The following is a 12,986-nucleotide window of genomic DNA, read 5'->3' as shown; positions in this document are numbered from 1 at the left end:
CATTCTAGGGACTGGTTCTGAGCTGGCTGGTCAGAGCCCATGGACTACGCATATGTAAATAAAGGATGATAGGACACTGGTCTCAGTGCAGTTAGTTCAAGACCATTACAGTGAAGATGTTTTCCTGATAAGTGTTATTCACTGTGGTCCCTCCATTGATCAATATTTAGATCGCTGTTTTTCACTTTCTATATGAATGGCCTGGATTTGATTTCAAGGCGTAGAATTTCAGGTTAATACAAAAAGCTTTCCAACATAAATATAGTGAGGAGAATATTGGCAGATTTCTGGAGGAGTTAGTTTAGTTGAATGGGCAGAATCTGGATGTGTGTTGGACAGTAATCTAAACATACTGACCTTACAGACTATTTTACATCCTATTTAGAGAGGAATGCCACAGCAGAGGGATCCATAGGAGATGCATAATCACAAGATCTTCAAAAGATGCCAGGGTAAACTGATATGACAGATAAATATATGGGGCAGCTCACTTTGCAAGTGGCCTCTGACTAAAATAAAAAGCAAGCAAGTGACACTAGAATTATAGACCAGTGAGCCTGACTTCAGTTGTGAGTAAAGTGTTAGAAAAGGTTACAAGAGATAGGATTTATAATCATCTTGAAAGAAATACGTTGATTAGGGATAGTCAACACAGTTTTGAGAAGGCTAGGTCATGCCTCAAACTTTATCGAGTTCTTTGAGAAGGTGACCAAACAGGTGGACAAGGGTAAAGCAGTTGATATGGTGTAAGTGGATTTCAGTGAAGCATTTGATAAGGTTCTCCATGGTAGGCTATTTCGGAAAATACGGAAGCATGGGACTGAGGAGCAATTAGCTGTTTGGATCACAAATTGGCTAACCGAAAGGAGACAGAGGGTGGTGGTTGATGTTCATCCTGGAGTTCAGTTACTATTGGGGTACCGCAAGGATCTGTTTTGGGTCCACTGCTGTTTGTCATTTTTACAAATGACCTGGATGAGGCTGTAGAAGGATGGGTTAGTAAATTTGTGGATGACACTAAGATCAGTGGAGTTGTGGACAGTGCCGAAGGATGTTACAGGTGACAGAAGGTCCTGGATAAGATGCAGAGCTGGGCTGAGAGGCGGCAAATGGAGTTGAATGTGGAAAAGTGTGAGGTAATTCACTTTGGAAGGAGTAACAGGAATGCAGAGTACTGGGCTAATGATAAGATTCTTGGTAGTGTAAATGAGCAGAGAGATCTCAGTATCCACTTACATAGATCCTTGAAAGTTCCCACCCAGGTTGATAAGAAGGCATATGGTTTGTTAGATTTTATTCATACAGGGATTGAGATTTGGAGCCATGAAGCTACGCTGCAGCTGTACAAAACTCTGGTGCGGCCGCACTTGGAGTATTGAGTGTAGTTCCGATGATCGCATTACAGGAAGGATGGGGAAGCATTGGAAAAGATTCAGAGGATATTTACTAGGATGTTGCCTGGTATGGGAGGGAAGGTCTTAAGAGGGAGACATTGAGGGCCAAAGGGCCTGTTCTGCGCTGTAATATTCTATGTTCTATGTACGAAGCAGGGTTATGGGGATAGGATGGAGAGTGGGTCCAGTGAGCTACTCTTCAGAGAGTCAGTGGACTCAGTTGTCTGTTTGGCCTACTTCCACACTGTAGGAGATTCTATGATTCTATGGGCAGTACAGTGGCTCAGTGGTTATCACTGTTGCCTAACAGCACCAGGGACCCAGGTTTGATTCTGCCCACAGGCGACTGCACAAACTCCACACAAATGTTCTCCCTGGGTCTGTGTGGGTTTCCTCCTACAGACCAAAGATGTGCAGGTTAGGTGGATTGGCCAAGGAAAATTGGCCAGTGTTCAGGGATGTGCAGGCTCGGTGGGTTAGCCTTAGAAATGCTGGGTTACAGGGTGGATCTGGACGGGATGCTCTTCAGAGGATCAGCGTGGTGTCAACAGACCAAATGGCCTGCTTCCATGCCATAGGGATTCCATGAAGAAGTTTGCAAATCACTGGTTGAACCTCAGCTGGAGTACTATGAACAATTGTAAATCATTTTAGGATAGATGTTACAATCTTAGAAAAGATGTTTAATAAGATGACGCCAAGGATTAAGGACTTCAGTTTTATAGAGGGGTTGGGGAAACTACAGTTTACCCTTTCAGTGGATTGACGTACAGGTTTAAAACAATTGGCAGAGAAATAACCAAAGGGGAAATATTTCCCAATGAAGAGTTTTTAATTCTGAAACACAACACATGAAAAACTGGTGGGATCTTCAAAAATAAACACGTGTTTACATTCTTGAAAAAGATAAGTACTTTCAAAACTGTTCAACATGGCTTAAGAGGCATTTCCCCACCAAAGAAACCAGCAACATTTGGGATCACTGTCATAATCCCAGATCACCCATGGTCATTTTCAACTGTGTCCAACATATGGTATTTAATAAAGAGGACTAATACTGTCAAGATGACTGCAGATTGAAATTCAACAACATTCTGGAACATTACAGCTGTATAGAATCAGGGAAACTTCAAATGGGAAACATACAAAGGAAGAGACAGTAAGAGGCTGACTATCCAAACCACCCCCCCTCCCTCAGCAGGAAGCCAGCTTCTGCAAACATGTTTGTCAGAAAATTATACTGCACCGAAACAGACCCTTCAGTCCAACTAGCCCATGCTGACCAGATGTCCCAAATACATCTGGTCTCATTTGCCAGCATTTGGCCCATATCCCTCTCAACCTTTCCTTTTCATATACCCATCCAGAAGCCTTTTAAAATATTGTAATTGTACCAGCCTCCATCACTTCCTCTAGCAGTTCATTCCATACATGCACCACTGTCTGCGTGAAAAAGTTGACCCTTAGGTCCCTTTTATATCTTTTCCCTCTCACCCTAAACCTATGCCCTCCAGTGTTTTGTTTCTACCAGGGATCTATAAGATCAATGGGGTTTAAAGGGAGCTTCAACCCTGGTCTGTGTACGTTAGTGGCCTTAAGTCCTAGTGTGTGGACCATCATGTTGTGAAGGTCACAGTTTTAAGAAAAGTTATTAACAGTCCTCAGGAAAAAGGGAAAAGGCAGTCTTTTGATCAATTGTGGCCAGCTAGCCACAGTCAAAAGCAACAAAGGCAAAAGAATTTCAGTCAAATTGGCAAATAAACAAAGTATCTTAAAAACAAAAAAAAAATCACTTGACATTCCTATTTGCAGACCATTCCCTCAGTCACTGGGTCAATATCCTGGAACTCCTTTCACAGCAGCATTGCAGGACTAACTTCCTTGCTTTACGAAGGAACCTCAAACTTTTTTGACTAAGTGTCTGCAGTGGGAGACCACAGTGTTAAGGGGGAACATAAATTTTGGGAATTGGGATTTAAATTCAAGATGGTGATGTTTCAATTCAAAGAGGAGTTTTTGTTTAAACTGGAGAAAAGTCATTAGGAACAGTGGTCTGGTATATCATTTCCAAGGAAGCATTTGACTTCAGTTACAAACCTAGCAGGATACCAGTGATTTTAACTGACAATGTGTTTGAAACGTTGACATTTTTTCAGAGCAAAATCATACCGGAACAACTTGCAATTTGAGTTCAGATTGGAATCAGGTTCTATTCCAGGAGAACTGTTCACCACAGAAAAAGGGTTTGGTTTATAAAGTCTCTAAGTTTACGTAGTAGTTTTCAGAAAGACTGTCAGAATGCAGTAGTTCATCAGAAGAGTAGAGTAGTTCATCAGATCATGGAGAAAGACATGAAGACTTGGGAACTTGGGGAAGCTAGTGGTGAGATCTTGGGGACAGTCCATATCACAGTAGAGGATGTATTAGAATGTATGAAGGTGGATAAACCTCCAGGACCTGACCACATATATCAGAGAACACTGCAAGAGGCTCAGGAAGAAATTCCAGGAGCCATGGCTGATATTTTTGCATCGTCGTTAGCCACAGTCGAGGTCCTGGAAGACTGGAGGGTAGCAAACGTTGTACCCTTATTCAAGAAGGCTGCAAAGAAAGACTATAGACCAGTAAGCTTAACATTTGTGGTGGGTAAGTTACTTGAGAAGATTCTGAGGGATAAGATATACATGCATTTGGAAATATTACACAACTACCAGATGAAGGAGCAACATTCCGAAAGCTAATGCATCCAAACAAACCCATTGGACTATAACCTGCTGTTGTGTGATTTGTAACCTTGTACACCCCAGTCCAACACCGATACCTCAAAATCATGAACTTGGAAAGACAGGGTTTGATTAAGAATAGTCAACATGGCTTTGTGCATGGGAGATCATGCCTCACAAATTTGTTAGAGTTCTTTGAAGAAGTGGCCAGGAAGGTTGACAAGGGCAGGGCAGTAGATGTAGTCTATATGGATTTCAGTAAGCCCTTTGATAAGGTTCCATATGATAGGCTGCTCTGGAAGGTTAGATCGCATGGAATCCAGGCAAATCAGATACACAATTGGCTCGATAGTAGGAAGCAAGGACAAATACATATATAGGAAAGGTTCAGAAGGATATTGGCCAAGTGCAGGGTAATGGGGTTAGCGTTGATGGACATTTTGGTCAAAATGGCCAGTTTGGGTTAAATGGCCTGTCTCTGTGCTGTAGGACCTGGAGTGTCAGAGACTGAGGGGTGACCTCAGAGGTTTACAAAATTATGAGGAGCATGATAGGGTAAATAGACAAAGTCTTTTGCCTGGCGTCGGAGAGTCCAGAACTAGAGAGCATAAGTTTAGGATGAGAGGGGAAAGATATAAAAAAGATCTAAGGGGCATCGTTTTCACACAGTAGGTGGTACGTGTATGGAATGAGCTGCCAGAGGAAGTGATGGAGGCTGGTACAATTGCAACATTTAAGAGGCATATGAATAGGAAGGAAGGGTTTGGAGGGATATGGGCCGGGTGCTGGCAGGTGGGACTAGATTGAGTTGGGATATCTGGTCCAACCTGTCCATGCCGACCAAAGTGTCGGTTTCTATGCTGTACATCTCTATGACTAATAGGAAAGAAGTCTCAAAGCCGTCAAACCTGAAAACAGTCAGTTCAGTAACAAATTTTTAAAAAGTTTAAATGGGAGTGATATTTCACCAGAATGGAGTGTCTGTAAAAGGATATTGCTGGAAATTTGTTGAAGTATCATTTTCTTGGGTTTTTTTTGGATATATGTATATATTTTTAAACTGTCACAGATTGTTTTTCTTTCGCATAATAAACTTGTGACAATTTGTTCAAGAACTTGGCAGTCCCGTGTCAATATGTTCAGTGACCACAATATCAAACTTCAAAAATTAAACTTATGGTCTCTCAATCCAGGTTTTACTCTGGGATCTAACTTGTCCAGAAATGCCATCAGCTGGGACCATTACATAAGACCAAAGGGTCGCCCCATAGAGTGTTCTGCTGTCAAAGTGACTTACACATCTCACAAGCAAATTCTCTTCAAACATTATCAACTCAATCTTCATTTCAAATGTGAAGCGAGGAAAATGAATCAACACGATGCGTTTTTTCCTTGTCTTTCATGGGATGTGGGAGTCAGTGACAACGACAGTATTTGTTTCCTATCCTGAACTGTCCTTGAACCAAGGTGGCTTGTTTGGCCATTTCAAAGGGGAGTGAAAAGGTCAACATTTAAGAGTATGGAATCACATGCAGGCCAACCTCAAAAAAGGCAACAAGGTTTTTACAACATTTTATGTAGAATAACTTCATGTAGCTTTATGTTTTATTCCAGATAATATTAACTAAATTTAAATTCTACCTTCTGTATTGTTCTGAACCTCAGCCTGGGCTTCTGAATGATAATCCAGAGATATTATCACTTCTTCAACACCGATCCTCAAAACTGCACCTTCTCCATCGACAATTTCAGGATCATTCTCGTATTAATTTGTGTGGGAGTTCACACTGTGCAAATTAGTCAATGTGTTCACAACAAGACCAGGGACTGGACTTGATAATTCTTCATTGGTTTGAAAGTGCAGTTTACCGAAAAAAAAAAGCAGAAATTTCCTTTTTACTTACCAAATTTCCAGTTCAGGTCCAAGTCTATATCGTGCACCTTTTGATTTTGCTATTTCAATACCTGTAAACATTTAAAAATATTTCAAAACAAAGAATGTACTAGTAACCTGCTCATAGGTTATTTAAGGTTACTAAATTTTGACAACCTTAAAACAAGATATCGAAGGGAGACACTGAGAAAGTCATCATCAGATAGAGATAGATTTTGAGGAAACATTGCACGAGCTAAACTCTACCATTGCCATCAAGCTGTGAATTGATAGTCACTACTCTGTAGTCTTGACCACATCATCACTTCAAAGTACAAATCAGAATGCAGAGAGAAAACTGGCAGAATTAAAATGAACAATTCTGTAATAGTTGGCTTTTGTCCCTTTCTTCATTACATTTTCACCCAATTTTGAAGAGTATAACCCTCTACCATTCCCCATTGAATAAATTTCTCCCTGGTAATGATCTGATCAGCAAAATCATTTAGAGTCATAGAGATGTCCAGCATGGAAACAGACTCTTCGGTCCAACCTGTCCATGCCGACCAGATATCCCAACCCAATCTAATCCCACCTGCTAGCACCCGGTCCATATCCCTCAAAACCCTTCCTATTCATACACCCATCCAGATGTCTTTTAAATGTTGCAATTGTACAAGCCTATACCACTTCCTCTGTCAGCTCACTCCATACACATACCACCCTCTGTGAGAAAACATTGCCCCTTAGGTCTCTTTTATATCTTTACCCTCTCACCCTAAACCTATAACCTCGAGTTCTGCACTCCCCCACCCCAGGGAAGAAACTTTGTCTATTTATTCGATCCATGTCCCTGATGATTTTGTAAACCTCTATAAGGTCACCCCTCAGCCTCCGACGCTCCAGGGAAAACAGCGCCAGCTTATTCAGCCTCTCCCTATAGCTCAAATCCTCTAACCCTGGCAACATCCTTGTAAATCTTTTCTGAACCCTCTCAAGTTTCACAACATCTTTCCAATAGGATGGAGACCAGAATTGCACGCAATATTCCAAATTGGCCTAACCAATATCCTGTACAGCCACAACAACATTATTTCCCATGCACAAAGCCATGTTGACTCTCCCTAATCAGTTATTGCCTTTCCAAATACATGTACATCCTGTCCCTCAGGATTCCCTCCAACAACTTGTCCACCACCGAGGTCAGGCTCACCGGCCTATAGTTCCCTGGCTTGTCTTTACGGCCCTTCTTAAACAGTGGCACCACGTTAGCCAACCTCCAGTCTTCTGCACCTCATTTGTGACTACTGATGGTACAAATGTCTCAGCAAGGGGCCCAGCAATCACTTCCCTAGCTCCCCACAGAGTTCTAGGGTACACCTGATCAGGTCCTGGGGATTTATCCATTTTTATGCATTTCAAGGTATCCAGCACTTCCTCCTCTGTAACATGGACATTTTTCAAGATGTCACCATCTATTTCCCCACATTCTATACTTTCCATGCCCTTCTCCACAGTGAACACTGATGCAAACTACTCGTTTAGTATGTCCCCCAGCTCCTGCTGTTCCACACAAAGGCCACCTTGCTGATCTTTGAGGGAGGTAAAAACAAGGACTACAGATACTGGAAACCAGAGTCTAGATTAGAGTGGTGCTGGAAAAGCACACCAGGTCAGGCAGCATCTGAGGAGCAGGAAAATCGACATTTTGGGCAAAAGCCCTTCATCATCTATTCCTGATGAAAGGCTTTTGCCTGAAACGTCGATTTTCCTGCTCCTCGGATGCTGCCTGGCCTGCTGTGCTTTTCCAGCACCACTCTAATCTAGACTCTGATCTTTGAGGGACCCTATTCTCTCCAGAGTTATCCTTTTGTCCTTAATATATTTGTAAAAGCCCTTTGGATTCTCCTTAATTCTGTTTGCCAAAGCTATCTCATGTCCCCTTTTTGCCCTCCTGATTTCCCTCTTAAGTATATTCCTACTTCCTTTGTACTCTAAGGATTCACTCGATCTCTTCTGTCTGTACCTGACATAAGTTTCCTTCTTTTTCTTAACCAAACCCTCAATTTCTTTAGTCATCCAGCATTCCCTACACCTCAGCCTTTCCTTTCAGCCTAACAGGAGTATACTGTCTCTGGACTCTCGTTATCCGATTTCTGAAGGCTTCCCATTTTCCAGGCGTCACTTTACCTGCGAACGTCTGTCCCCAATCAGCTTTTGAAAGGTGCTCTCCAGACCATCTCCCCATTGGTGGGAGAATGTTTCTGTGGAACATCAATACTGCCACAATCAGGTCAAACAAAAACAGGAAGTGCTGGAGAAACTCAGGTCTGACAGCACCTGTGAGGAGAAAGTAAGAAATAAAGTCTGAATGTCGGCTTGCTCACTGAGCTGGAAGGTTCATGTTCAGACATTTTGTCACCATACTAGGTAACATCTTCAGTGAGCCTCCAGATGAAGCATTAATGATGATTCTTGCTTTTTGTTTTTATGTTCGGGTTTCTTTGGGTTGGTGATGTCATTGCCTGATCTTTTTCTCAGGGAGTGGTAAATGGTGTCCAAGTCAATGTGTTTCTTCATGGCATTCCAACTGGAACTCTATGCATCTAGGAACTCTCGTACAGGTCTGTTTGGCTTGTCCTAGGATGGATGCATTGTCCCACAGAAAGGGGGTCTTTCTGTTATTAGTGACCCTCTCACACTAGTATCCTTACATACAGATGAGGAAGGACACCACTTTGACAGGGACAACACATCCATCCTAGGACAAGCCAAACAGAGACATGCACAAGAATTCCTAGATGCAAGGCATTCCAACCGGAACTCTTTCAACAAACACATTGACTTGGACCCCATTTACCACCCTCTGAGAAAAAAGAACAGCAACTGACACTACCAACCCAAAGAAACCCAAACATATAAATAGAAAGCAGGAATCATCAGCAACGCTTTGTCTGAAGGCTCATTGAAGATGTTACCTCGTATGGTGACGAAATGTCAGAACATGAACTTTTCAGCTCAGCGAGCAAACCAAATCCAGAGCCTCAACCTGAGCTACAAATCTTCTCCAAACTCGCTAAGAGAGTTAAAGTCTCAAGTCCAATAACCATACTTGGCAACTGCCCCAAAAAGAAAAAAAAAAGTTATTGGACTCAAAACACTCATTGTTTTTCTCTCTGCACAGATGCTGCCAAATCTAGAGTTTTTCCAGCAACATTTATCTCCAAAACATTAATCTGGGGGGGGGGGGGGGGGGTGGTCTGAACATCTTGCCCAGGGATATGACCATTATGCCACTGCATCCCGAGTGGCTTGTTAACCTTAGATTGTCGCAATGTGATTTAATGCCAATGAAGTATATTCACAGTGCAATCACTTGAAATTTTGAAAAATCAACAGCAAATTTGCAACGAGCAACCTCCCACAAACAAACAAGTGATAATGACCAGACAGATGTTGATTAAAAAGGTTTTTTTTAAAAATCAGGCATGACATCAAGGGTTACTCTCCTGCCCATCTTGGACACAGTGCTAAGGAATCTTTTATGTGCAACCCAAGGACTAAGACAAGGTCTCATTGTATCAGCTTATCTGAAAGGTAGCACTTCAGTAATACACCAGTGTTAGAGATTTCAACACAGACCATTCTGGCTCAGAGGAGGGAGTTCCACAAAACAGCCACTAGTAACTTTCCTCCCCAGTCCAACATCAACACTTCCACAAGTTACAGTGTTGTTGGGAGTATATGGTTGGTACATTTTAGCGTATCGCTAGGACAGTGAGGAGGATGCATTAGGCAACCAAAACTTGCTGTTGCTAGCTGAGAATGCAGCGGATTATCAGCATAAATCCTGACGAGTCAAAGCTGAGCGACAGGAACACATTTTCTCACACGTGCTGGAAAATGAAAAACAGCACCGGGGCAGAATTAACAAAGAGTTGTAATTGAGCCCAATGGGTGCACCCTACCCGACCTCCTCCTCACTCTGGTGCATCTGGGGGAAGTAACTTTGCAGAAATGCAAGAACTAACAATAGCCATGAAAATGACATGTGGGTTACAATGGTGCAGTTCAGAAAATGCCAAATAGTTCAAGCGATTCACGCACTGCTTTTGTTAGCTCCCACAGAATGGAACTCTCACGTTCTTGATAATTAATCCTGGGGGCAGAAATGATGGGTGGGGTGTAGGAATCCCCAAGTAACCATAAGAATACTTCCCAATATAACGACATAGCCGCGTACGGAGCTTCTTCATTTTTGAAAACTTACTTTTCAGAATTCTTTTCAGATTTCCTTCAAAATCTAGTACCCACTGGTTCAAAGCGCAGGTCGCCAGGGTGACCTTGCATCCCAGCATGGTGCAAGTAGACTTCACTTCCCTCTGCTGATGTTATAGGTGGCGGTGAGGGGACATACACTAAGACCTGGAAACAGGGTAAGCCGAAAGCTTTCTGAATGAATGCAATCTCCTTCAACAATCAACTCTCTCTCTACTTTTCTTCCGGGTCAGCTTGTCCTCTGCTGCAGAAGGGGGTGTGGAGAACTGCCTTCTTGGATTCCCATTGCCAAATACAGTGCCTGCTCTTCCCAACCTTCTGCTGGTCTCCTCATCCTCCGCTTAGGGCTGTCTGGATGGAAACGCTGCATTATTCCCACGGTCGCAGACTGAGACAAAAAATACAAGTTGTTGCTCTTTTTGTTTTGTATTGTCCCTTAAATCTGCAGCAGCTTCAACATTGACTGGGCTAGAAGAACCTAAAGATTTATTTATAGTCTTGGTAAAGAAAATATTTGAGGACGGAGTGAAAAATAAATGATTTTACACTTCTATTAATATCAGAAAAGCTCTGATAGTTTGATTGACAATTAAGATTCATCCAATCAGATTATGGAGAGTGTTTTCTTTAGCTTCCCTATTGGTTTAGAAAGACATGGTTCTGCACATGCTCAGAGGAGGTAAGGTTTAGTGATTAAATATTCAGAATTTTATTTTGGCAAAAAAAATATAATTTATCCATAAATTATAAGAATGTTGTAAAACAATTCAATTTGGTCATTACAGAAAATGCAATTTTAAAAACCACTTTCTTATTCAGCATTTGCACCGTTTGATGACTCAATCCGATTACAAGAAAAGTAACATATTCCAAATATAACTTGAAGCTATTTCAATAAAAGCTAAGAAGGATTCTATTCGTTAACAAATCTTAAGAATGTAGAAACATAGAAAATGTTCTGTACAAGGGTCACTGAACCCAAAACGTTAACAAAACGTTTTCTCTCCACAGATGCTGCCAGATCTGCTAGTTTTCCTGCAATTTGTGTCAAAGAAAATGGGAATAGGAGTAGGCCATTCGGCCCTTCAAGCCTGTCCTGTTTTTCAATAGGATTATGGCTGATGTCCAACTCAGTTCTCACTTTCAATCCAAATACTTTAATCCCTTTACCCCGAAGTATTATACCCATCTTCTTCTTGAAAATATTCAATGTTTTGGCTTCAGTTGCTTTCTGTGGTAGTGAATTACACAGGCTCACCACTCTGTGGGTGAAGACATTTCTCCTCATCTCAGTCCTAAATTTTATACTCTATACCCTTAGACCACGATCCCTGGTTCTGGACTCCCCAGTCATTGAGAATGTCCTGTGTTTGCCCTGTCTCATCCTGTTAGAATTTTATAGGTTTCTGTGAGATCTCCCCTCTAAATTCTGTTGAGTACAGTCCTAACTGATCCAATCTATCCCTATAAATCAGTTCTGCTATTCCATGAGTCAGTCTGGTAATCCTTTGTTAGATTTCCCCAATAGTCAAAACACCCTTCTTCAGATAAGGAGACCAGAATCGTACCCAATACTCCAGCTGTGGTCTCACCTAGACATCCCTGCCCCATACTCAAATCTTCTCGCTATGAAGCCAAAATACCACTTGCCTTCTTCAGCACCTGCTAGACGTGCATGCACACTATTACATGTACGAGGACTTCTAGATCTCATAGCACCTATCCCTTTCTAAGTCTATTGTCATTCAGATAATAACCAGTCTTCCTTCTTTTGCTACAAGAGCAGATAACTTCACAGTTATCCATATTATACTTCATCTGCCATGTGTTTGCCCAACTCTCTCAACTTGTCCAAATCTCAGTGAAGCTTCTATGCACCTCCTCACAGTTCACCCTTCCACCCAAGAAAAGAGAGAGGCTGAGTGTGATGCTGTGAGTGTGTCACAGGTGACATGCATGTTACAGTTGATCAGCAGGCATTGTGTGCAAGCTGGGAGATGGTGAGTGTGCTGCTGACAGCAGTTCTGACTGTGTGAGCATGAGGTGAGACCGATGAAAGTGGGAGGTGGGAGGGCTCATTAAACAATGGTAGGGGCCAGCATGAGGGAAGTCCAATGTCTTCCCATTGTCATTCAATATTGCAGCTTCTCTGCTGAGATGAGGCATGTGATTGATTAATTCAATTGCACTACCAAATAATGGACACTTTCTGCCCCCAGTGGCATATTATTCTTATGTTGCCCATCAATCAGGGAGACCACCAGGTGTATCCAGGAGGATTCTCAGAGGGATTTCCATGGATGGATGTCAGACTTACAGAGAGATTCCCAGGATGTCAAGCAGTAACATAAGACACCAACATCATCCTGGGGGATACACCTTTTCTGATCATTGGCGCTTGTCTCCCTTCATGTTCCCCCTCCCAATCTTGGCATCTGAAAAGCAATTCTCACCTGTCCTCTGGGTTCCTCAACATGGATGTGCCCTCTCCCCTTTCTCTCTAGGCCTCAGCCTTGACCATCTCATCCAGGGAAGGTTCCAAGCCAGTGGTCCTCTGACTGGGTCAGCAGCTCAAAGACACTAATCAACCTTCTTCATTGGAAGGCTGCCCTGGCTTCTTAATCATAGAATCATTACAGTGCGGAACAAGGCCAGTCAGCCCATCAAGTCTGCACCAGCCCTCTTGAAGAGTATCTCACTCAGACCCCTACCCTATCC

The 12,986-nt window shown here is 42.4% G+C and overlaps 1 protein-coding gene across 2 annotated transcripts in view; it reads right to left on the bottom strand.

Annotated features, from left to right (window-relative positions):
- The window catches only part of LOC140493842 (glutamine-dependent NAD(+) synthetase-like), a 100,269-nt gene extending 89,507 nt beyond the window's left edge, over positions 1-10,762 (bottom strand). The window contains exons 1-2 of one of the 2 annotated variants that reach the window (XM_072592801.1): positions 10,261-10,762; positions 6,022-6,082 (exon numbers count right to left, since the gene is read on the bottom strand). In XM_072592801.1, coding sequence (XP_072448902.1) covers positions 6,022-6,082; positions 10,261-10,348 — 149 coding nt within the window. In that variant the 5' untranslated portion in view covers positions 10,349-10,762. Of the gene's footprint in view, positions 1-6,021; positions 6,083-8,180; positions 8,254-10,260 lie in introns of those variants that run through there. The other variant, XM_072592802.1, reaches the window with a different exon arrangement.
- Between the last annotated feature and the right edge of the window lie 2,224 nt (positions 10,763-12,986).

The sequence above is a fragment of the Chiloscyllium punctatum genome, chromosome 22, assembly GCF_047496795.1.
Source record: "Chiloscyllium punctatum isolate Juve2018m chromosome 22, sChiPun1.3, whole genome shotgun sequence".
In the NCBI taxonomy this organism is placed as follows: Eukaryota; Metazoa; Chordata; class Chondrichthyes; order Orectolobiformes; family Hemiscylliidae; genus Chiloscyllium; species Chiloscyllium punctatum.
The sequence above is the reverse complement of the archived record's forward strand: the minus strand, read 5'-3'. Positions and strand labels throughout refer to the sequence as shown.